Source organism: Nomascus leucogenys, chromosome 10, assembly GCF_006542625.1.
Source record: "Nomascus leucogenys isolate Asia chromosome 10, Asia_NLE_v1, whole genome shotgun sequence".
In the NCBI taxonomy this organism is placed as follows: domain Eukaryota; kingdom Metazoa; phylum Chordata; class Mammalia; order Primates; family Hylobatidae; genus Nomascus; species Nomascus leucogenys.
Window position 1 is genome coordinate 54,597,232 of NC_044390.1, and position 23,272 is coordinate 54,620,503.

General features: G+C 50.4%; 1 protein-coding gene across 1 annotated transcript; it reads left to right on the forward strand.

Annotated features, from left to right (window-relative positions):
* Nucleotides 1-1,600: 1,600 nt before the first annotated feature.
* On the forward strand, nucleotides 1,601-23,272 carry SLC35E1 (solute carrier family 35 member E1). The gene is made up of 6 exons (XM_030820519.1): nucleotides 1,601-2,033; nucleotides 2,396-2,466; nucleotides 5,819-5,956; nucleotides 7,338-7,463; nucleotides 18,745-18,990; nucleotides 20,221-23,272. Exons 1-6 carry the CDS (start codon nucleotides 1,613-1,615, stop codon nucleotides 20,449-20,451), a joined length of 1,233 nt encoding a protein of 410 aa, XP_030676379.1. The 5' UTR covers nucleotides 1,601-1,612; the 3' UTR covers nucleotides 20,452-23,272.

A 23,272-nucleotide genomic window follows, 5' to 3' on the forward strand; every position in this document is an offset into this window, starting at 1 on the left:
ATAGTTACACTTTCCTAAGTTCACTGTGCCTGTGTTTAACAGCTCTGCTGATACGTGGTGTCTCAAGGATGTGACTTTACTCTGACACACAGAAGGTACAGCTGGAGGATATTAGGGTGCAGAGCTTGGCCTCCTATCAGCATCTCTAGAGTTTGGGACAGGCTGCAGCTCCCCCCTACCCCTGCCTGCAGGGACTACCATGCCTGTGTCCGTGTATCCAGGAGGGCCTAGGGCCTTTGAGAACGCAAGGATAAGCTAAGATACCTTTCAATATTTGGGGAGCCAAGTTGGGTTGCTGCTTTCTACTTTTCTTTGAGACGGGGTCTCGCTGTGTCACCCAGGCTGGAGTGCAGTGGCGCCATCATAGCTCACTGGAACCTTGACCTGGGCTCATGCCGATCCTCCCACCTCAGCCTCCCTAGTAGTGGGGACCACAGGCGTGCGCCACCACGCCTGGCTAATTTTTGTATTTTTTGCAAAGATGAGGTTTTGCCATGTTGTCCATGCCATGATCTCCAACTCCTGAGCTCAAGCAATCCGCCCACCTTGGCCTCCCAAAGTGCTGGGATTCCAAGCTTGACTCACTGCACCCAGCTGGTTGCTGCTTCTAATTTGACAAGTAAAAACACTGTAACGGAATTTTAACACCCTTTCCCCGAAAAAGTTGGAGGCACACGATTTGGGGAACAAATTATAGTCCTTGAATTAGTATAAGATCATCTTACTGAAAATCTCGTCTTGTTTTCCTCCACTGGGGCCTCCTGGGGCTGGTCCACCCCGGCTGGTCCTTGGACATCAGCCGTCAAGGCCCGGCACCTCCCCCTTCTGCAGAGCCTTGGAGACAGATGTCCAAGGACGCTGCCATGACCACGGTCCCCAGAGTGGCCAGGAAGCCCAAGACAAGTCGCTTCCCCATTCTGGACTTCGGTCTGTGAAATGGGGACAGTGATACCTACCGCACCGTGTTACTAGGATTCAGTGGGGTGATACCAGGGCCAGGCCCGAGAACTGCGCACGTCGCGGTGGTTTCCAGAACATGATTCCAGGGATCTGGTGCTCCGGAATAGTCCCACTGCCAGAGTTTGGCCACGAGCGTGCGCCTCCAGTTTGCAGAGTGAGTTTAGCCCAAGAGCTTTTCACAACTGGTTTCTTTCCCCAAAAGGTCTTTTACCTTCGGTGTCGGCCGCCGCCAGCCATCAGGAATTAGGAATCTAGTTAGGGGGTGTCCTTGTATCCCTGGTCGAGGCCCTGATGTTTGGCCCACTCACAGACGCCGACGCTGCGAAGCCCACCGCGCTCCTGCTCGCCCGTCCCGTTCGAGCTCTGGCTCCCGGTCACTGGGACGGCCCACGTCTCAGGTGGCACAGCTTGGATCCAGGTCTGCGTCCCTTTCTTCCGCTTCCGGCCTCGGCTCCGCCGGAAGCGCATCTACAGTGGACTGGGCCTGCACTCGAGACGTGGTGGCTGGCGCGTCGGCCGGCGCGGGGGGATGACGCGCGGAGGCAGCGACCAATGGGAAACGGCGTAGACCGGAGCCCCGCCCCCGCCCAGCCCCGCCCCCGCCCGGCGTCGGGCCGTCGGACGGGCTGGAAGGGGCGGCCGTTCGGGCAGGATGGCGGCGGCTGCGGTGGGCGCGGGCCCTGGCGCGGGGGGCCCGGGCGCAGTGAGCAGCAGTGGCGGCGCGCGCGAGGGCGCGCGGGTGGCGGCGCTGTGCCTGCTGTGGTACGCGCTGAGCGCGGGCGGCAACGTGGTCAACAAGGTGATCCTGAGCGCCTTCCCGTTCCCGGTGACCGTGTCGCTGTGCCACATCCTGGCTCTTTGCGCTGGGCTCCCGCCGCTGCTGCGCGCCTGGCGCGTGCCCCCCGCGCCGCCCGTCTCGGGCCCCGGACCCAGTCCGCATCCGTCGTCCGGCCCGCTGCTGCCGCCGCGCTTCTACCCGCGCTACGTGCTGCCGCTCGCCTTCGGCAAGTACTTCGCGTCCGTGTCAGCGCACGTCAGCATCTGGAAGGTGCCCGTGTCCTATGCACATACCGGTAGGTTCCGCGCCCGGCCTCGGGGGCGGCCGCCGGGCCCGCCGCTTCGGGTTTGGGCGCATGGATAGGAGTGCGCCGCCCGGGGCGCGTCCCGCCGGACTGAGAAGTCAGCAGAGGGGCTGCCAAGGGTTTTGGTAGGGGAGGGACACGCATGGGGTTCTCAGGGAGAAGAGGGGCTGAGAAGAGAGCTGAGAGGTAAGCAGGACAGACCACAACAGCCGTGGTAGGAGGAAGCCCTACCGAAAGAGAAGGGGTGAAGAGGTGTGAGGGCCTGCCAAGCCCTCCCATCCTGCCGTGGAGGTGGAACAGGTTGGGCCCTGGAACTCAGGCAGCCCCCTGAGTGCCCTTCCCTCTCTTTGCAGTCAAGGCCACCATGCCCATCTGGGTGGTCCTCCTGTCCCGGATCATTATGAAGGAGAAGCAGAGCACCAAGGTAACCCCGGGCAGGGACTCTGGGCAGATGGGAGCTCCAGGGGGTTCCTCCCTGTTGCCAACTGGTGACGTGGTCAGGATCCTGGTCTGCAGGCTGCCTGGCTTCCTGTCAAATAGGGAAGTCAGTGTAGAGGTCTCCAGTGGCCTTTTACTACTCGAGTTCTAGAATCACCCTGTGAGCAATGGTGTGTGGAGTATGTGTCCCTCTGTGATCTCTGCTGTGTGGTCTTAGGAACACTGTTGTCCCTTTCAGATCCAATTTTCCTCCCCGTTGTGATTCCCTACCTGGGTTTGCTGGTAGGTGATGGGTTGGTCACATCTTGGCCATACACCCCATGTGTGGCCTTTCCAGTGGGACTAGGGATGGATGGATCCGAACGCTGTTGGATAGGTTTTCACTTTTTTTTATTATTATTATTATTTTTGAGACGGAGTTTTACTCTGTTGCCCAGCCTGGAGTCCAGTGACAATCTCAGCTCGCTGCAACCTCCGCCTCCCAGGTTCAAGCAATTCTCCTGCCTCAGCCTCTCGAGTAGCTGGGACTACAGACGTGCACCACCACACCTGGCTAATTTTTTTGTATTTTTAATAGAGACAGGGTTTCACCATGTTGCCAGGCTGGTCTCAAACTCCTGACCTCAAGTGATCCGTCTGCGTCAGCCTCCCAAAGTGTTGAGATTACAGGCGTCAGCCACTGCACTTGGCTAGGTTTTCACTTCTTTACAAGAGAGATCTGTCAGGGGACCTCTGGGATCAGAAGCCAGACGCGATCAAAGGAGTTCGATCTTGGCAAAATCCAGCAAAGTCTTAGAAATTAAAACAGCCAGAAGTTGTGATGGTCTGGGAACGGAAGCAAAAGTGGCACACCGGACTCAGGGCTGCATAAGGAGGATGCTTTGGGCACAGTCCAAATTCTGTTCAAGATGCCAAGCCAGGGTATTTCCTGGTTTGGGGCAAGAATAGCCATGGCTTTAGCCAGAGACAGCTTTATCCCGTATCCTTAAGTGGAAGTTGGGCGCCTGTTGTCCCAGCTGGAATCCATTTCATGCTGATGCTGGACACCGTGCCTCTTTTCCAAGTGGTTGGTTTCTGGCATGTTGTATTTTATGTAACTCAGAGAGGCAGTGCCCTGGATCGGCTTATAGAAATTGGGCCACCTATGGCTGATTATTTTTTATTCCCGCCTGTCTTTGTCCCAGCAAGACCTGTGTGTGCTCTGTAGCCCTGCTCCCCCAGGGTGATGTCAGGCTGTGACTTGGCTCCTGGGAAGTCAGAGTTGTCCCGGAGGTGTTTAGCTGCATCACCAGATATCATCGTGTTTATCAGGTTTCCCTGTTGTACAGGACATTGTATCCAGCTTGGGCAAGGAGCCGGAACTTCACACAGTGAGGAAAGACTGGGAATTGGCCCGGTTAGGCAGCCAGACTAATTATAATGACATCATAACTTCTAGGAACCTGCCCTGCAAGGCAGATAAGGCCGGTAGTCATCATTCCTGATCTCAGGTTTTCCTGAGATGTACTGAGAGGGGAGAATCATGTGCCTGAGGGCCACAGCCCGGTATTGGGGAAGCTGGAATTCAGGTCCATAGCCCTCAGTCTGCCCTCCCTGTGGCATGACCACTCCCTCCTAAAATCTCCACCTCTCTACCTGTCCTTAAGAGTGTTTGTTTGTTTGTTTTTCTGAGACAGAGTCTCACTCTGTTGCCCAGGTTGGAGTGCCCTGGTGCAATCTCAGCTTACTGCAAGCTCCGCCTCCTGGGTTCAAGCGACTCTTGCCTCAGCCTCCTGAGTAGCCGGGATTGCAGGCACGTTCCATCACTCCTGGCTAATTTTTGTATTTTCAGTAGAGACAGGGTTTCACCATGTTGGCCAGGCTGATCTCGAACTCCTGACTTCAAGTGATCTGCCCTCCTCAGCCTCCCAAAGTGAAGACTGTTCTTTGTAGGACAGGATTGAGCCGAGAGTCAGAAGAGCTGGACATGCGGGAATGGATCCTGGTGGATCCTGGAAGTTGGGAGTTGTTTAGCCCCGCATGCCAGACCTTCTAGAAGGCTCTCTGTCACTATGTTTGGTACTCGTTCATTCAGCTAGTGGCTATTGAGTGCCTCTGTGTGCTAGGCACCAGGATAAAGCAGCAAACAAGGACCTGCTCTAAGGTTGTACACTAACGGGACTGGATGATGTAACAGACAGAGTGGGTGGAGAGGCCGGGCACGGTGGCCCGTGCCTGTAATCCCAGCACTTTGGGAGGCCAAGGTGGGCAGATCACGAGGTCAAGAGATCGAGACCATCCTGGCCAACATGGCAAAACCCCATCTCTACTAAAAATACAAAAATTAGTTGGGCGTGGTGGTAGGCACCTGTAGTCCCAAGCTACTCGGAAAGCTGAGGCAGGAGAATCGGTTGAACCTGGGAGGCAGAGGTTGCAGTGAGCCAAGATCATGCCACTGCATTCCATCCTGGTGACAGAGTGAGACTCCATCTCAAAAAAGAGTGAGTGGAGAGCTCTCTGCTGGGGAAGCCCAGGCAGTGGCCCTGGGAACACAGCACAGGAGCCTCCCCAGGTGGAGGTGGTTTGGAGAAAGCTCTCCTTGTGAAGGCAGGAGGTCACTGGCAGGAGAAGGCATCAGTGGAGTGTCCCAGCCAGGAGTAACCATACTGGAAGAGCCTGAAGTAAGGGGGAATGGGGGCTGGGCGCGGTGGCTCACACCTGTAATCCCAGTACTTTGGGAGGCCGAGGTGGATGGATGACATGGGTCAGGAGTTCAAGACTAGCCTGGCTAACATGGCGAAATCCTGTCTCTACTAAAAGTACAAAAAAAAATTGGCTGGGCATGGTGGCACATGCCTGTAATCCCAGCTACTGGAGAGTCTGAGGCAGGAGAATCGCTTGAACCCGGGAAGCGGAGGTTACAGTGAGCCACGATTGTGCCACTACACTCCAGCCTGGGCAACAGAGCGAGACTTGGTCTCAAAAAAACTATTTTTAAAAAAGAGGGAACAGGGGAGCCTTATAGAGGATCAGAGCTTCAAACCCTGGTGCATCAGTGGCAGCTGAGTAGATCTGTGGAGTTAGGACCAGCCCTGGGCTGTGGCCCTGAGCAGAGGCTCTTAATGGGGGTGATAGTATGGGGATGGGGCTACCCACAAATAAGCCCTGCCCCTGGCGCTCTGATAACCACCTGCCCCCAGCCACCCCCCGGAGCATCACTGGCACAGCAAACACCATTTTCAAAGTGTTAGGTTGTATCCCTTTGCTGAGGAGGAGAGGGGCTCTTCCCTGGGCATCTGTGGCATGCGGCCCAGCTCTAGTCTGGCCTCTGAGCCCTTCTTGATGACCTCTTCCTGCAGGTATACTTGTCACTCATCCCCATCATCAGCGGTGTCCTGCTGGCCACCGTCACCGAGTTGTCTTTTGACATGTGGGGACTCGTCAGCGCCCTCGCTGCCACGCTGTGCTTCTCGCTTCAGAACATTTTCTCCAAAAAGGTATTTGGTCACCATGAGCAGACATGCATGGGGTTTCAGGGGTGTGTGGGCAGCAAGCTGGTGGCATTGGGAAAACAGGCAGAGTAGAAATGTCTTTGCTATTGGAGCAGAAAAATCTTGATTGCCATTCTGCTGATTTTCTGTTTGTCATTTTGCTTTTTAAATTGTTTGTTTTTCTGGCCGGGCACAGTGGCTCATGCCTATAATCGCAGCACTTTGGGAGGCCAAGGCGGGCGGTTCACTTGAGGCCAGGAGTTCAACACCAGCCTGACCAATATGGCAAAACCCCATCTCTACTAAAAACACAAAAGTTAGCCAGGCACGCATCTGTAGTCCCAGCTACTCCAGTCACTGAGGCACAAGAATTGCTTGAACCCAGGAAGCGGGGGTTGCAGTGAGCTGAGATTGCACCACTGCACTCCAACCTGGGCAAGAGTGAGTCTCCATCTCAAAAAAAAAAAAAAAAAAGTTTTTCTATTATAAAGTTAATGTGCTCAATAAGAAAAAAATAAAGAAAAGCTCTTTTATTGGGACCAAGGCTCACTGTCGCCCAGGCTGGAGTGCAGTGGCACGATCATAGCTTACTGCAGTCTCAGTCTTCGAGGCTCAAGTGATCCTCACACCTCAGCCTCGCAAAGCACTGGGATTACAGGCATTAGCCACCAGGCCTAGCTAAAAACTTCAATTTAAAACAAGATTTTAAAACTTGTTGAAGCTTGGTGCAGTGGCTCACATCTATAATCCCAGCACTTTGGGAGGCCAAGGCAGGAGGATCACTTGAGGCTAGGAATTTGAGACCAGCCTAGGCAATAGGAATAGAGTGAGACCCCGTCTCAAAAAAAAAAAAATTATTGCTCTTAACTCCTGTGGTAATCACACACTTTTCAGGTACCACGGTTAATGCAGTTTCTCTATTGGAAATACCAGTTATTTCCAACTTTTCATTGTAATGTAGAAACAATCATGTGTGTGATGTTTTCCTGTCTCAGTTATTTCATTATGATAGGCTTACAGTTCTCAGGTTAGAGGGTATGAAACGTTTATCACTCTTAATATAGTTTGTCTGGTCGTATTTTAGAAAGGTTATACCAATTTAGCCTCAAACCAGTGGAATTTCAGAGTGCCTACTTCACTTCATCCTCACCAGCACTGAGTGTTACTGTTTTATTTTTGTTTTCTTTTCTCAGTCGTTTATGCGTGGAGCATGGTGCTTGTTTCAGGCCTGTGCTGTGTATGTCCTCACAAATGCACTTGCAGGTTTGGTGTTCAAGCTCAGATGTCGGGGTTAATGTCCAGTCACTGTGTTTGGGGCCTGAGTCACTAGAGCCCTTTTTGCCACATACAGTTTTAATCACCCTCTAAAGAGGCTTTCCCTTTCCAGGTCTTGCGAGATTCACGGATCCACCATCTCCGGCTGCTCAACATCCTGGGCTGCCATGCCGTCTTCTTTATGATCCCCACCTGGGTTCTGGTGGACCTCTCGGCTTTCCTGGTCAGCAGCGACTTGGTGAGTTGGACAGCACCAAGAACACGTCGTTTTCTTGGCTAGTTCCAGAATAGGTGCTTTGTTGAGGAGCTGTAGCTGCATGTTAACATTGGGGTGTTTTTTGGGCACCTGACAGCCAGCCCTTTCAGCAGTCAGCCCTCCATAATGACTCACGGTGACGGTGCACGCCATCAAGGAAGTGGGTTTCCTGTGCCTTTCCTTCTCTGGTGTGCTTGATCCCAGGTGCTGATAGCTGCTGTGTGTGCGCCAGTAGCGTCAAGGAAAAGAAGGTGACTCTTCACGTCCTGACAGCAGAGTCCAGATCGCACATTGACTTTTTATTTTTACTCATTTTTTATTTTAAATGTTTATTTTTTAGAGACAGAACCTCACTCTGTTGCCAGGGCTGGAGTGCAGTGGCACAATCATGGCTCACTGCAGCCTTGACCTCAATCCGGGGCTCAAGCGATCCTCCCACAGCCTCCCGAGTAGCTGGGACTGCAGGCGAGTACCACCATGGCTGGCTAATTTTTTTTGTTTTTTTGTTTTGTTTTGTTTTTTTACTGTTTTTTGGAGAGACAGGGTCTCACTATGTTGCCCAGGCTGGTCCTGAACTCCTGGCCTTAAAAGATCTGCCTTGGCCTCCCAAAGTGCTGGGATTACAGATGTGAGCCACTGTGCCTTGCCAGCCCTGGAACTTTGAAAACTATGCGCTGACCAAAAAAAAAAAAAAAAAAAAAAAAAAAAGGCTGGGCACAGTGGCTCATGCCTATAATCCCAGCACTTTGGGAGGCCAAGGCAGGCAGATCACGAGGTCAGGAGTTTGAGACCAGCCTGGCCAATATGGTGACACCCCGTCTCTCCCAAAAATATAAAAATTAGCCAGGCATGGTGGCTCGTACCTGTAGTCCCAGCTACTCGGGAGGCTGAGGCAGAAGAATCGCTTGAACCCAGGATGTGGCGGTTGCAGTGAGCCGAGATGGTGCCACTGCACTCCAGCTTGGGTGACAGAGCGAGACTCCGTCTCAAAAAAAAAAAAAAAGAAAAACGTGCGCTGCCTGGGTGCAGTGGCTCACGCCTATAATCCCAGCACTTTGGGAGGCCAAGGTAGGTGAATCATTTGAGGTCAGGAGTTCGAGACCAGCCTGACCAATATGGTGAAACCCTGTCTCTACTAAAAATACAAAATCAGCCAGGCGTGGTGGTGCATGCCTGTAATCCCAGCCACTTGGGAGGCTGAGGTGGGAGAATCGCTTGAACCCGGGAGGCAGAGGTTGCAGTGAGCTGAGATCGCACCACTGCACTCCAGCCTGGGCAACAAGAGTGAAGCTCCGTCTCAAAAAAAAAAAAAAGAAAACTGTGTGCAGCTCAGTTCCTCCCTGGTCTCTATTTCCATTTACTCCACATCGAATCTTTCTGCCACCTGCAGGGTCTGCCTTCGGAGAATGTGTTATAAATGAATGCAAGTGCCTGCAGTGAGGAGGAGGCCAGTGCAATTCTTCCAGACTCGAGTTAGAAAGGAAAAGTAAATATTTATTGAGGTCTTAATGTGGCCTAGCTGGATTTGTGACATTTCTTATCTTTAATCCTTGGCTCCACCTGCTGAAGTAGTGGATATTACCTCTCTTTTCCCAATCAGTAAACCATGGCTCACTTTTCTAACTTTCCTTTCACATTGATAAGCTGTAATTCTTCTATGAAGAACTTTGCATCTTCCAGGACTAGTTTGTTACCTTGAAGTATGGTACGAGAAAGGCAGTTTAATGCTTAACTGTTCCTTTTGATGACTAATTTTCAGGATAGAGAGTTGGAGCTTACTCCAAATGTTGACCAGAGTTGAGGGTTTGTTTGGGGGTAGGGAAGGGGTTCTCTTTTTTTCTCCAGCATCATTGTGAACTTTTATGTGTTTGTCAGTTGCATGAATTATTCGTTTTCCTAGTCAAATTGTCCTGTCTTGGCCAGGCGCAGTGGGATTACTCGAGCCTGTAATCCCAGCACTTTGGGAGGCCGAGGTGGGCAGATCACTTGAGGTCAGAAGTTCAAGACCAGCCTGGCCAACATGGTGAAACCCCATCTCTACAGAATATACAAAAATTTGCCAGGCATGGTGGCGCACGCCTGTAATCCCAGCTACTCAGGAGGCCGAGGCAGGAGAATCGCTTGAACCTGGGAGGCAGAGGTTGCGGTGAGCCGAGATCGCACCACTGCACTCCAGCCTGGGCGACAGAGCGAGACTCCATCTTAAAAAAAAAGAAGAAAAAGAAAAAACAATTGTCCTGTCTTAGCCATTGGAGCCCTTCTGATTGGCTCCCTGCCCTTATAGCACTGTGGGTCAGCGTTTCGCCCAGCGGGATGCCTGCCTTCACCTTGTGTACTTCCCATCCCAGAGCTGCAGTCAGCCCCTCCTTCAGGACTCCAGGTGCCGTTAGTGGGGAGCAGTGTTTAGAGACACAATCCAGGTGCCGTGGGTGCTTTTTGCTGCTGGGTCGTCATTGTTGGTAGGCCTTTACTGTGAAAAAATTAGGAAGTACACACTTGGGGCAGCAGCAAAGAGTTCCTAGCAATTAGTGTCACTTTCAGTTGAACAGTCCAGATCTTTGCTGTTTTGAATTTTGTACTTGGATCTCGTTACTGGTATGCTTGGTTCCGCTCCTCGTTTCTTAGTCGCTTATTCTACCCCAGTTATTCACTGATGTTATTCTACTGTACACTCACTCATATAATCGCTTCAGAGTGAGCATTCCCACAGCACAATTGCAACTAGAGTGCTGAGAGAAGGTTAGTATTTCTTTGCAGGCTGGGTGCGGTGGCTCACACCTGGAATCCCAGCACTTTAGGAGACCGAGGTGGGTGGATCCTTTGAGGCCAGGAGTTCGAAACCAGCCTGGCCAACATGGAGAAACCCCATCTCCAGAAAAAATATAAAAATTAGCTGGTGTGGTGGCATACGCTTATAATCCTAGGTACTAGGTACACGGAGGTTGCAGTGAGCCAAGATCACGACACTACACTCCAACCTGGGTGACACAGCAAGACTGTGTCTCATAAAAATAAAAAAAAAGAAGTCTGGCTATGATTCCTCTACCCTCCAACCTGTCCCCTCCCCAACCATGGATAACATTTCTTAGGCTCCTAGTTCACCCGTTCCATATTTTTGCAAATATAAGCAAATTTGCATATGTAATCACCCTCTGTCCTTCTTACACACAAGAGTAGCTTTTTATATTTTTATTTTATTTTATTTTATTTATTTTATGTTATTATTTTGTTATTATTTTATGTTATGTTATTTTATGTTATTTTATTTTTTTTTTATTTTATTTATTTTATTTTATTTTATGTTATTCTGTGTTATTTTTTGAGATGGAGTTTCGCTCTGTCTCCTAGGCTAGAATGCAATGGCATGTTCTCGGCTCACTGCAACCTCCGCCTCCCGGATTCAAGCAGTTCTCCTGCCTCATCCTCCCGAGTCGCTGAGACTACAGACACCCACCACCGCACCCAGCTAATTTTTTGTGTGTTTTTAGTAGAGACGGGGTTTCACCATGTTGGCCAGGCTAGTCTCAAACTCCTGACGTTAGATGATCCACCCACTTCGGCCTCCCAAAGTGCTAGAATTATAGGCGTGATCGACCACGCCCAGCCCAAAAAGTAGCTTTTTAAATATATAGGTCAGGCACAGTGCCTCACACCTGTAATCCCAGTATTTTGGAAGGCAGAGACAGGCAGACTGCTTTAGCCTTAGGAGTTTGAGACCAGCCTGGTCAACATGGCGAAACCCCATCTCTACATAAAACAAAACCAAAAATTAACCCGGCATGGTAGCACATGCCTGTAGTCCCAGCTACTTGGGAGCCTGAGGTGGGAAGATCACTTGAGCCTGGGAAGGTCAAAGCTGCAGTGAGCCATGCTTGAGCCACTGCACCCCAGCCAGCATGACAGAGCAAGACCCTGTCTCAAAAGTAAATATAAATATACAGTCATCCTTCCATATCTGTGGATTTTACACTAGTGGATTCAACCAACTGCGAATTGAAAATGTATGGTAGAAAAACAAACAAAATACTACAATAAAGAATAAGACATTTTAAAATAATACAGTATAACAATTATTTGTATAGCATTTTTATTGTATTAGGGATTATAAGTAATCTAGCAATGATTTCAAGTATATGGGAGGATATGCATGGATTACATGCAAATACTAAACCATTTTATAAAAGGGACTTGAACATCTGTAGATTTTGGCATCCGCAGGGGTCCCCAGAACCAGTCCTCTGTGGATACTGAAGGGGAGCTGAACTATTCTGCACCTTGTTCATTTCATCTCATCGTCCTAGAGAGCTCTTCATAACGACATAGAAGGCCTTTCTCATTTCTTGTACAGCTGTGTAATAGTGTCAGTGGGTCTCCTGTCAGTTCCTCTGCTGTTCTGTGTTGCAGCTCATTAGAGTATGTGTGTGTCCACACATGGACAGGAACATGTAGGCTTTTGCTGTGGTCTTTTGTCTTTGCTTTTCTTGCACTTAGGACATTTTGTGTTGTTATTGTTGTTCTAGTCATTATCTTTTTTGTTGTTGTTGTAATACCTTAAGTAACCTTTTTTTTTAGTTGAGGCTATGTATGTTATGTTTGGTGGTGTTTTGTTTGTTTGGTTTTTTTTTTTCGTAGAGACTGTCTCCCACTGTTGCCTAGGTTGGTCTTGAACTCCTGGCCTTAAGCCATCCTCCCGCCTTGGCCTCTCAAAGTGCTGGGATTACAGCTGTGAGCCACCACACTTGGCCCATATGTTTTTTAACATGAGCATGACTTTGTATATTTAATAGCAGCCCTAGGCACACACCGTATTCACTAATGTTGCAGTCTGAAGATGGGGTTCCCACATGTCTGGGTTCCCCCTCTTTGTCTTGTGTCTGCCACATAGACTACACAGACAGCAGGTTAGTTAGCACCGTTGCAGTCCTGTTCTCCAGAACAGGCGGGAAGAGGATGAGATGGGAGAGTGTCAGCTGTTGTCTGCTGTTCTCCAGTCTACCAAGAATCAAAGGCTGGAGCGGGCAGTTCCCAGAGACGCCTGGCCCAGTTGCCAAGTGGCTTGGCAAAAGACAGGCGGGGATTCCTAGACTCTGGAGCAGGTGGCCTGGTTTCAAAACTTGGACAGAATGCACGAAACAGCTACTTGAGAACTGAGAAGTGAATGGTAACAGACAGATGGCCGGGGGAAAGACCAGAACTCAGAGTGTCTTGGAGCCAGCGGTGAGTTTGTCATTCTTCTTCCTTCTGCGTCTTCAGCCTGGACATGAGGCAGCTCAGAAGGTAGATGCGGGCACTGAATGAGAACAGAGATGTTCTCTGCTTGGAGTCTAGAGAATGGGAAAGGAGACTCCTAACCCTCAGAGAGAATGGAGGAAATCCCCGGTTAGGCTTGCTTTTTCTTTTCCTTTCTTTTTTTTTTTTTTTTGAGATGGAGTCTTGATCTGTTGCCCAGGCTGGAGTGCAGTGGCGTGATCTCAGCTCACTGCAACCTCTGCCTCCAGAGTTCAAGAGATTGTCCTGCCCCAGCCTCCCATATAGCTGGGATTACAGGCATGTTCCATCATGCCCAGCTAATTTTTATGTATTTTTTTTTTTTTTTTTTAGTAGCGATGGGTTTCACCATGTTGGCCAGGCTGGTCTTGAACCCCCGACCTCAGGTGATCTGCCCGCCTCGATCTCCCAAAGAGATAGGATTACAGGCGTGAGCCACCACACCTGGATGCCTCTTAGGCTTTTTCTCTTTTTTGTTGTTTTTTGTTGTTGTTTGTTTGGTTTTTTTTGAGATGGAGTCTCGCTCTGTCACCCAGACTGGAGTGCAGTGGCATGATCTTAGCTTACTGTAACCTCCGCCTCCCAGGTTCAAGCGATTCTCCCACCTCAGCTTCCTGAGTAGCTGGAATTGTAGGCGCGCACCACCACTCCCGGCTAATTTTTGTGTTTTTAGTAGAGACGGGGTTTCACCATGTTGGCCAGGCTGGTCTCGAACTCCTGACCTCAGATCATCTCCCTGCCTCAGCCTCCCAAAGTGCTGGGATTACAGGCGCCAGCCGGCACGCCCAGCTGTCTGTTAGGTTTTTTTCTATTTTCTTTTTTGCCTTCATCTCTTGCTTCCCAGGCCCCTGACAATCCTATGTTGGTGGCAGCAGCAGCAGCAGGTTCCACAGCCACCTAAAACCCAGAGAGAGGGGATTCTTCCTCTGCAGTTTGAGGAAATATAGTCCTCGGAGGATGGGATGAGCCCTTCTGCAGCTTGTTCTCTCTCTGTATTGTCACTGCTTGACCCTCAAATGGGGGTGTAATCACAGGAAGTGAACAGCGGAGTGCGGTGATTAAACCTCAGCTTTCTGACTGGAGGGCCATGAAAGGGAGGGACTAGGAAACTGGAAAGTACTCAAGAGATTGTGTGGAGGGAGGAGCTGAGGACAGCGACCTCATAAAGTCGCCCATGGAATCCCAGGCTCGAACCTGAGCATCACACATATGAGGATCAGATCTTAAACAGCATACCAAAGACTGAGAACAGAACTGTGGGAGAGACCACCACTCAGCTTTCAGACTGACCACGGGCAGCACAGACTCAGGACAGAGCCAAATACCACTGGAAAAGCTTTGAAAACATAACTGACATTGGAACCACAACCCACAGAAGGCTGGTCAAGCCTGCAGCCTGAACCCAGCATCATCAATTGCCTGCTAAAACAAAACATCAACATTCTTCATAGGATTTAACTAAGACCCAGACTTTTATAATATGCTAAATGCCCGGGATGCCAGCCCAAATTACATAGTTTACGAAGAACCAGGAAATTCCAGATGGTTGGGAAAAGACAACCAACAAGGGCCAACAGTGCAATGACATGGATGTTGGGATTATCAGACAAAGACTTTAAAGCAGTGATTACCATCGTGCTCCAAGGAGCAAAGTAAAGACTCTGGAAACAAATGTGAACAGATAGAAGGTAGAGTGAAGAACCAAATGGAAATTTTTTAAATTCCTTTGAGACAGGGTCTCATTCTGTGCTCAGGCTGGAGTGCAGTGGTGCAATCACAGCTCACTGCCGCCTCAACCTTTCTGGGCTCATTGATACTCCCACCTCAGCCTCTTGAGTAGCTGGGACTACAGGTTCACACCAGCATACCTGGTTAACTGTGTGTGTGTGTGTGTGTGTGTGTGTGTGTGTGTGTGTGTGTGTGTGTATTTTTTGTAGAAAGAAGGTTTTGCCATATTGCCCGGTCTGGTCTCAAACTTCTGGGCTTAAGCGATCCACCCGCCTCGGCCTCCCAAAGTGCTGGGACTATAGGCATGAGCCACCAAACTTGGCTAGAAATTTTCTTTTTTTTTACCTTAGACAGAGTCTTGCTCTGTCACCCAGGCTGGAGTGCAATGGCGTGATCTCGGCTCACTGCAACCTCTGCCTCCCAGGCTCAAGTGATTCTCCTACCTCAGCCTCCCGAGCAACTGGGATTACAGGCGCCCGCCACCACCCCTGGCTAATTTTTATATTTTTAGTAGAGATGGGGTTTCACCATGTTGGCCAGGCTGGAGGCCAGAAATTTTTAAATGGAAGACAGTAACTTAAAAACTCATGGGATTGGCTGGGCGTGGTGGCTCACGCCTGTAATCCCAGCACTTTGGGAGGCCAAGGCAGGTGGATCACAAGGTCAGGAGTTCAAGACCAGCCTGACCAACATGGAGAAACCCCGTCTCTACTAAAAATACAAAAATTAGCTGGGCGTGGTGGCACGTGCCTGTAATCCCAGCTACTCTGGAGGCTGAGGCAGGAGAACTGCTTGAACGTGGGAGGTGGAGGTTGCAGTGAGCCAAGATCATGCCACTGTACTCCAGTCTGGACGACAGAGCGAGAGTCCATCTCAAAAAAAAAAAAAAAAAACTCAAGGGATGGACTCAAAAGGGGAATGGAGGTAACAGAGGAAGGAGCTAATAACTTGAAGATAAATCAGTCTACATTATCCAGGTTAAACAACAGAGATAAATTAGATCAGAAGACAATGGACAGATGGCCAGGGGCAGTGGCTCATGCATATAATCCAATCCCAGCACTTTGGAAGGCCGAGCCAGGCAGATCACTTGAGGTCAGAAATTCGAGACCAGCCTGCCCAGTATAGTGAAACTCCTTCTCTACTAAAAATACAAAAATTAGCCAGGTGTGGTGGGGCACACCTGTAGTCCCAGCTACTCGGGAGGCTGAGGCAGGAGAATTGCTTGAACCCGGGAGGCAGAGGTTGCAGTGAGCCGAGATTGTGCCACTGCACTCCAGCCTGGGTGACAGAGTGAGACTCCGTCTCAAGAAAAAATAGGCCGGGCACGGTGGCTCACACCTGTAGTCCCAGCACTTTGGGAGGCCGAGGTGGGTGGATTACCTGAGGTCAGGAGTTCGAGACCAGCCTGGCCAACATGGTGAAACCCCATCTCTACTAAAAATACAAAAATTAGCCAGGCATGGTGGCTCGCACCTGTAATCCCAGCTACTCAGGAGGCTGAGGCAGGAGAATCGTTTGAACCCGGGAGGCAGAGGTTGCAGTGAGCTGAGATCGCACCATCGCACTCCAGCCAGGGTGACAAGAGCAAAACTCCATCTCTAAAAAAAAAAAACTTCACCATCCTGGCTAACACGATGAAACCCCGTCTCTACTAAAAATACAAAAATTAGCTGAGCATGGTGGCGGGCGCCTGTAGTCCCCGCTACGTGCGCTGGAGGCTGAGGGAGGAGAATGACGCGAACCCAGGAGGCGGAGCTTGCTGTAAGCAGAGATCCCGCCACTGCACTGCAGCCTCGGTGACAGAGCGAGACTCCGTCTCAAAACAAAACAAAACAAAAAACTTCAGTACGTGGAATGTTACACACAGTGGAGCATTACTCAGCAATGAAAAGGTACCAACTCTTGTTCCTCACAACCTGGATGAATGGCAGAGTTGCTACACTGAGTGAAAGCAGCCTGTCTCTGAAGGTTCCGAGCCATGTGATTCCTCTTCCATGACAGTCTCCCAAGGAAGGACACACGGATCATGACAGAAAATATGGATGGTTGCCAGGTTTAGGAGGAGGGGGTTAGGACAAAAGAGAAGCCCCCCAGGAGTGTCCTAATGCCCGATAGTCGTGTTGGTTCCATGAATTGATGCATTTGTTAAAATGCCTGGAATTGGACGGGCGCAGTGGCTCATGCCTATAATCCCAGCACTTTGGGAGGCTGAGGTGGGTGGATCACCAGGTCAGGTGATCGAGACCATCCTGGCTACATGGTGAAACCCCGTCTCTACTAAAAATACAAAAAATTAGCCGGGCACGGTGGCGGGCACCTGTAGTCCCGGCTACTTGGGAGGCTGAGGCAGGAGAATGGCGTGAACCTGGGAGGCGGAGCTTGTGGTGAGCAGAGATCACACCACTGCACTCCAGCCTGGGCGACAGAGCAAAACTCTGTCTCAAAAAAAAAAAAAAAAAAAATGCCTGGAATTGTGCACCGTGCGAACAAATCAGTCCATTTTATTATGTATCTTTTTTTGTTTTAAGCCAGATTGGTTGGGTTCCTTTCCCGGAAGATAGATATCTATGCAAGCAGGAAGAAAATAGCATGGAAGTCCTAACCCATCACCTTAGGGAGCGACCCCTGGGAGAACAGGCTGGCCCAACATGAAGGCATCCTGGTGGGCTCGTATATATTACAGGGGCTATTCCTCCAGTGAGGTTGCCCGCAGAAGCTGCAGGGTGTATGGCACAGGTAAATGGATTTGCATTTGGAAGTTCAAGTCTTGAGTTGGTTGACACTGAGCTGGTCGCCTAAGCATGTCTTCCTTGCGTTTGAGAGGACCGTGTGATCCTTCTCTCTTGGAGTGCAGTGGAGATGGAGTCAGGTAGACATCCTGCAGCTCCAGCAGGGCCACCAATCACAGTCGCCCTGGGCTGAGCCAACTCTGTCCTCCTGTGGCCAAGGTCAGCGTGGCCTGGAAATTGACCTACAGGGCGATGCCTACCTGGTTCTCACCTGTCTGCCTGTCCTGGGACCAGCCTAGGCTCTTTGGGGGATTCCATGGCCCTGATGTCTGCTAGTTGTGATTTCTTGATTTCTGGATCCCTTAATCAGAATGGCCTCATTCTGGTCAGGGTCAGATGGTAAAGTTTTGTGGGGTTTTTTTGAAACAGTGTCTTACACTGTTGCCCAGGCTGGAGTGCTATGGCGCCATCGTAGCTCACTGCAGCCTTGAACTCCTGGGCTCAAGCGATCCTCCCACCTCAGCCTCCCAGGTAGCTGGGACCACAGGTGTGCACCACCATGCCTGGCTATTTTTTTTTTTTTTTTTTTTTTTAGAGACAGGGTCTCACTGTGTTGCCCAGGCTGCCCTCGAATGATTTTTCTTCCTTAGCCTCCCAGATTGCTGGGATTACAGACATGAGCCACCACGCCCAACCTAAACTGGTTTTTTTGTTTGTTTTTTTGAGACGGAGTTTTATTCTTGTTGTCCAAGCTGGAGTGCAATGGTGCAATCTCAGCTCACTGCAACCTCCACCTCCCAGGTTCAAGAGATTCTCCTGCCTCAGCTGGGATTACAGGCATGCGCCACCACACCACACCTGACTAATTTTGTGTTTTTAGTAGAGACACAGTTTTACCATGTTGGTCAGGCTGGTCTTGAACTCCTGACCTCAGGTGATCTAGCTGCATCGGCCTCCCAAAGTGCTGGGATTACAGGCGTGAGCCACTGCACCTGGCCTCAGCTGTTGATGGTAACATCACCTCTTGTGTTTGTTTGGCTTGAGATTGTTGTAAAGCACTTCAAAAGCCATGATTCTGTTCCATCCTCGCAGCAATAGGTTCAGACCCGTGGCTTTCATATTACCAGATACTTCGCAGGCTCAGAGCCACCTTCCCAGGACCTCCAACCCTGTAGAATGCATTGTGTCCAACAAGCAGACCGCTGCTTTGCCAAACCCAGAGTTCCTGGCTGTTCACTGCCGGGGAAGGCCTTGGCTTACGTCTTGCTTGGTGCCCTTTGGGGACCTGGTTTCACCTGTTTCCTTGGCAGGAGACGGCGGGTGATTCCCGTGCTGTGTGGTGTCGTGAGGTTCCGAGGTCATGGACCTAAAGCACCTAGTGTCTGTTGGTGACACACCTGGGCTGGCTGCCTGTGGACCATGACGCTCCAGACAAGCCCCTCCGCATCCCTTCCCCTAACCCTGCCAGGTGGATACAGGGAGGCAGGGTCACCGCCGCCCACTGAAGTGCTGTCTTTACCTTCCGGTCTCTGCAGACCTACGTCTACCAGTGGCCCTGGACGCTCCTGCTCCTGGCTGTCAGCGGCTTCTGTAACTTTGCCCAGAATGTTATCGCCTTCAGCATCCTCAACCTCGTTAGCCCCTTGAGCTACTCAGTCGCCAATGCCACCAAGAGAATCATGGTCATCACGGTGTCCCTGATCATGCTGCGCAACCCAGTCACCAGCACCAACGTCCTGGGCATGATGACCGCCATCCTGGGGGTCTTCCTCTATAACAAGGTGAGAGTGGGGGAGGCTGGGCAGGGAAGGAAGCCGGCCCCCCAACACCCAGGAAGTCAGAAAAGGAAAGGCCTCCCGAGCGCTCGAGGCTAGGGCTGTACATCGAAGCTTTGCCACTGACTGGTTTATGATCTTGGCGCAGCCCCATCCCACTCTGGCTTCCTTTTTCCTGCATAGGCAACCTCAGGTCCTCAAATCATTCCGGCTGTGTCTCAGCTGGGGTTTTCCCTCCCTCCTCTCAAAGGCTCTGTTTAGTGCGGTGTAAGCACATAGGATGGCCAACAGGGAGGGCTTGCCTTCCTTTCCTTTTTTTTTTTTTTTTTTTTTTTTTCGAGATGGAGTCTCGCTCTGTCACCCAGGCTGGATTGCAGTGGCGCTCCATCCCAGCTTACTGCAACCTCTGCCTCCCGGGTTCAAGCGATTCTCCTGCCTCAGCCTCCTGAGCAGCTGGCACTATAGGCGCCTACCACCACACCAGCTAATTTTTGTATTTTTAGTAGAGATGGGGTTTCACCATGTTGGCCAGGCCAGCCTCCAACTCCTGACCTCAGGTGATCCACCTGCCTCGGCCTCCCAAAGTGTTGGGATTACAGGCGTGAGCCACCACACCTGGCCTCTTCATTTGTTTCTTAACACGTGTAGATATGGGGTCTCTCTATTTTGCCCAGTCTGGTCTCCAACTCCTAACCTCAAGTGGTGCTCCCGCCTGGGCCTCCCAAAGCACTTGGATTACAGGCATAAGCTACTGCACCTGGCCAAGAACTTGTCTTCTGAGTCTGTCCGTGCACTGTGGTCTGGTCCATTCATGTCTGCTTTCCTTGCTCAAGCCCTATGACTTATGCCAGCCCCAGAGGTTAACTGACTTTTTTTTGAGACAGCATCTTGCTCTGTCTCCCAGGCTGGAGTGCAGTGGTATGATCCCAGCTCACTGCAACCTCCGCCTCCTGGATTCAAGCGATTCTTGTGCCTCAGAACTCCTGAGTAGCTGGGACTACAGCATGCGCCACCACTCCTGGTTAATTTTTTGTATTTTTAGTAGAGACGGGGTTTTGCCATGTTGCCCAGGCTGGTCTCAAACTCCTGAGCTCAGGTGATCCTCCCGCCTCAAGCTCCCAAAGTGCTGAGATTACAGATGTGAGCCACCGAAGCCAGCCAGTTGATTGACTTTGAATTATGAGCTCTTCCTTATGCCCCGGCATGTCCTGTCTCATTGCTCTCTTTCTGGCACAGACCAAGTACGATGCAAACCAGCAAGCCAGGAAGCACCTCCTCCCCGTCACCTCAGCGGACCTGAGCAGCAAGGAACGTCACCGGACCCCACTGGAGAAGCCCCACAACGGCCTCCTCTTCCCCCAGCACGGGGACTATCAGTACGGCCGCAACAATATCTTAACAGACCACTTCCAGTACAGCCGGCAGAGCTACCCAAACTCGTACAGTTTGAACCGCTATGATGTGTAGAGTCCAGAGGACAGGACCAGACTGTTCTGTAACTCCTTCCCTGGCCCCCACAGCAGTATCAGAAACTTCTGACAATCAGTGAATGTACAACCCAGCCGAGGGGATGGTGCACAACTCTCCTTCAGAAGCCCTGGGGTTCCTGGCCCCCCGTGAGCCTCAGGAGGATGCATTGCCTGCAGTGCAGACAGCTGTGAGCTCTGGGCAAACCTAAACAGAGACCGGTGTCTCATGCTCTTTCTTCCTGGAGTCTGTCATCTGAGGGCCATGTCCCTGCGGAGATCTTGGCCACGTTGTACCTTTCCATGTGGAATTATTCCCCAAGCAGTGTAGCTCAGAGCACTTGTGTCTGCATTCCAGATAACATTCAGGACCCTGTGTGAAAAGCTGGGGTCACTGTGGCTGTAGACCATGAGCTAGCAGTGGGGGTGTCCAGGGCGGTACTTGAGAACGTCAGACTGGCTACTTTAATTCCCTGGCGCAGATATGCATGGGACCAACAGGGTCACCGAGCAGACAGGGAGCCCGCGAGAATCCATTCAAAACATCCCCAGCCACAGAGATGGATCCAGTTTCCTGGTCATCCCCTTAGCAGTTCACAAGTTCCTGGAAAATGTTCCAAAGCAAAAAGCGATTGCAATTAGCATCCAGTTCCTGCAGCCTGGTGCTCTGCCCTGCACGTCAGGGTTGGCATCCACCCAGATCCAGATGGAAGGGAAACTGCTCTCTTCTCCTTTGCCTCCTCTTCCCTCACCAGAGCAGGGCGCTTCTCTTGGGGTGGTGAGAAGGATCTTCGAGAAATCGTGTTCAGTATTTTAAGCTCTATTTCTGTGGCACGTGTCTTTTGAGAGGCGTCGTCACCTCTTCTGTGATGACTTGGTAGGTTGTTTGGTAGAGAGATCTTGATTTTCGGAGGATCTTGCATTTTTCTAGGGAATATTTTGTAGTTTATGTGTGTTTTTGCCTTGGTCCCCACTATGGGATGCATTAGGACTGGCCTATGCATCGAAAATCTTTTTGTTTCTAAACATTTAAAAACTAAGTTCCCCGGCCAGGCACGGTGGCTCACACCTGTAATCCCAGCACTTTGGGAGGCCAAGATGGGCGGATCACGAGGTCAGGAGTTCGAGACCAGCCTGGCCAACATAGTGAAACCCCACCTCTACTAAAAATACAGAAATTAGTCAGGCGTGGTGTCGCGCGCCTGTAGTCCCAGCTACTCAGGCTGCTGAGGCAGGCGAATCACTCGAACCTGGGAGGCAGAAGTTGTGGTGAGCCGAGATTGTGCACTCCAGCCTGGGTAACAGAGCGAGACTCCATCTCAAAAAAAAAAAAAAAAAAAAACCAAGTTCCCACTGGTGATGCCTGTGTGACACATTTGGGTATTTAGTAGGAAATAATGAAGTGTTTTGAAGCTTCGAGAGAAGCTTCAAAATTGTCACAATTGCTGAAAACAGAATTAATCGTGAACATTATCTCGATATTTTGTATAATAGACAAGACCACAGTGTTTTGGTTCCCTGACCTGTTTTTGTGTTTATGTTAGGATCTGAATCATGTTCTGGGTAAGGGGACGAGGAGCAAACACTGCACTAAGATTTGGTTTGCCAAATCAGATTCTTTGGTCGAGTCAGTTTGGGGCCAGGCGTGGTGGCTCACGCCTGTAATCTCAGCACTTTGGGAGGCTGAGGTGGGCGGATCACTAGAGTTTGAGACCACCCTGGCCAACATGGTGAAACCCCATCTCTACTAAAAATACAAAAATTAGCCAGGCATGGTGGCACCTGCCTGTAATCCCAGCTACTTGGGAGGCTGAGGCAGGAGAATCACTTGAGCCCAGGTGGTGGAGGTTTCAGTGAGCTGAGATCACACCACTGCACTCCAGCCCTGGTGACAGAGTGAGACTCTGTCTAAAAAAAAAAAGGGAATCAATTTGGGTCTTGGCAGAAATCAACGTAAGGAATATGACAGGACCCCAGTAGGTAACCTGAGTGCTCAGGTCTGAGCTGTGGTCTCTTTTATGGCTTCATGAAAGGACCGTGCCCTCATGGAGGGGACCACGGCTTGGCTTGTGGGGTCTTAGGTGATGGCTGCCTTCTTTCTTCATCACCACACCCAGCTTCTTGCTGGCACTTAGGGGAAGAGAGCAGGAAATGAGAGGTTTACCTTTTATCTCCCAGCGAGCGAGATGTTTCCCTGTTCAGAGAGGAAGTAACATCGCTTATGCTTGACTCGTGTTTTGTTGTTGTTGTTGTTTGTTTTTCTTTCAATTGGAATTCTGTATTTAAGATGTTATGTCAGCTGACACATGGGACACTCCTGAAGAGGTGACCAGCCCCCCACCCTGTTTGGCAGTGAGTTTCCGCACCACCGGCCTCAGAAGTGTCCCTTTTGCTTCGTCTCTTGTTCACTTGCTTTGTAAATACTTTGGTCCCAAGCTGAGACAATTGCTGTGTAAAACGTGAAGAGTCAATCCCAAAGGGTGTTATTTGTCAGAAGAACTTGCCGTGTGCCTTCACCGAAGGCAGTCAAGTCTGCAGTTGGATTTTTCTCACTGGTGAATGACAAGAAACAGGGATAATTTTGCACTGCGGAGATATTACGGGAGTTGTCTATATGATTATAGTACCTGATTCTTTGAATATATCATTGAACTCCAAAATGAATTCAACCTCCATTCAGGCTTCATGAAATCTCTGAAGTTGCTGAAATTTGTATATTATTTTCCTTTTCCAATGCAAGATCTGCTGGTGAGGGGAAATGACTGTCTGGTTTTATTATGGTTTATAAATTAATAAATGGGCTATTTAATTCTGTATATAAA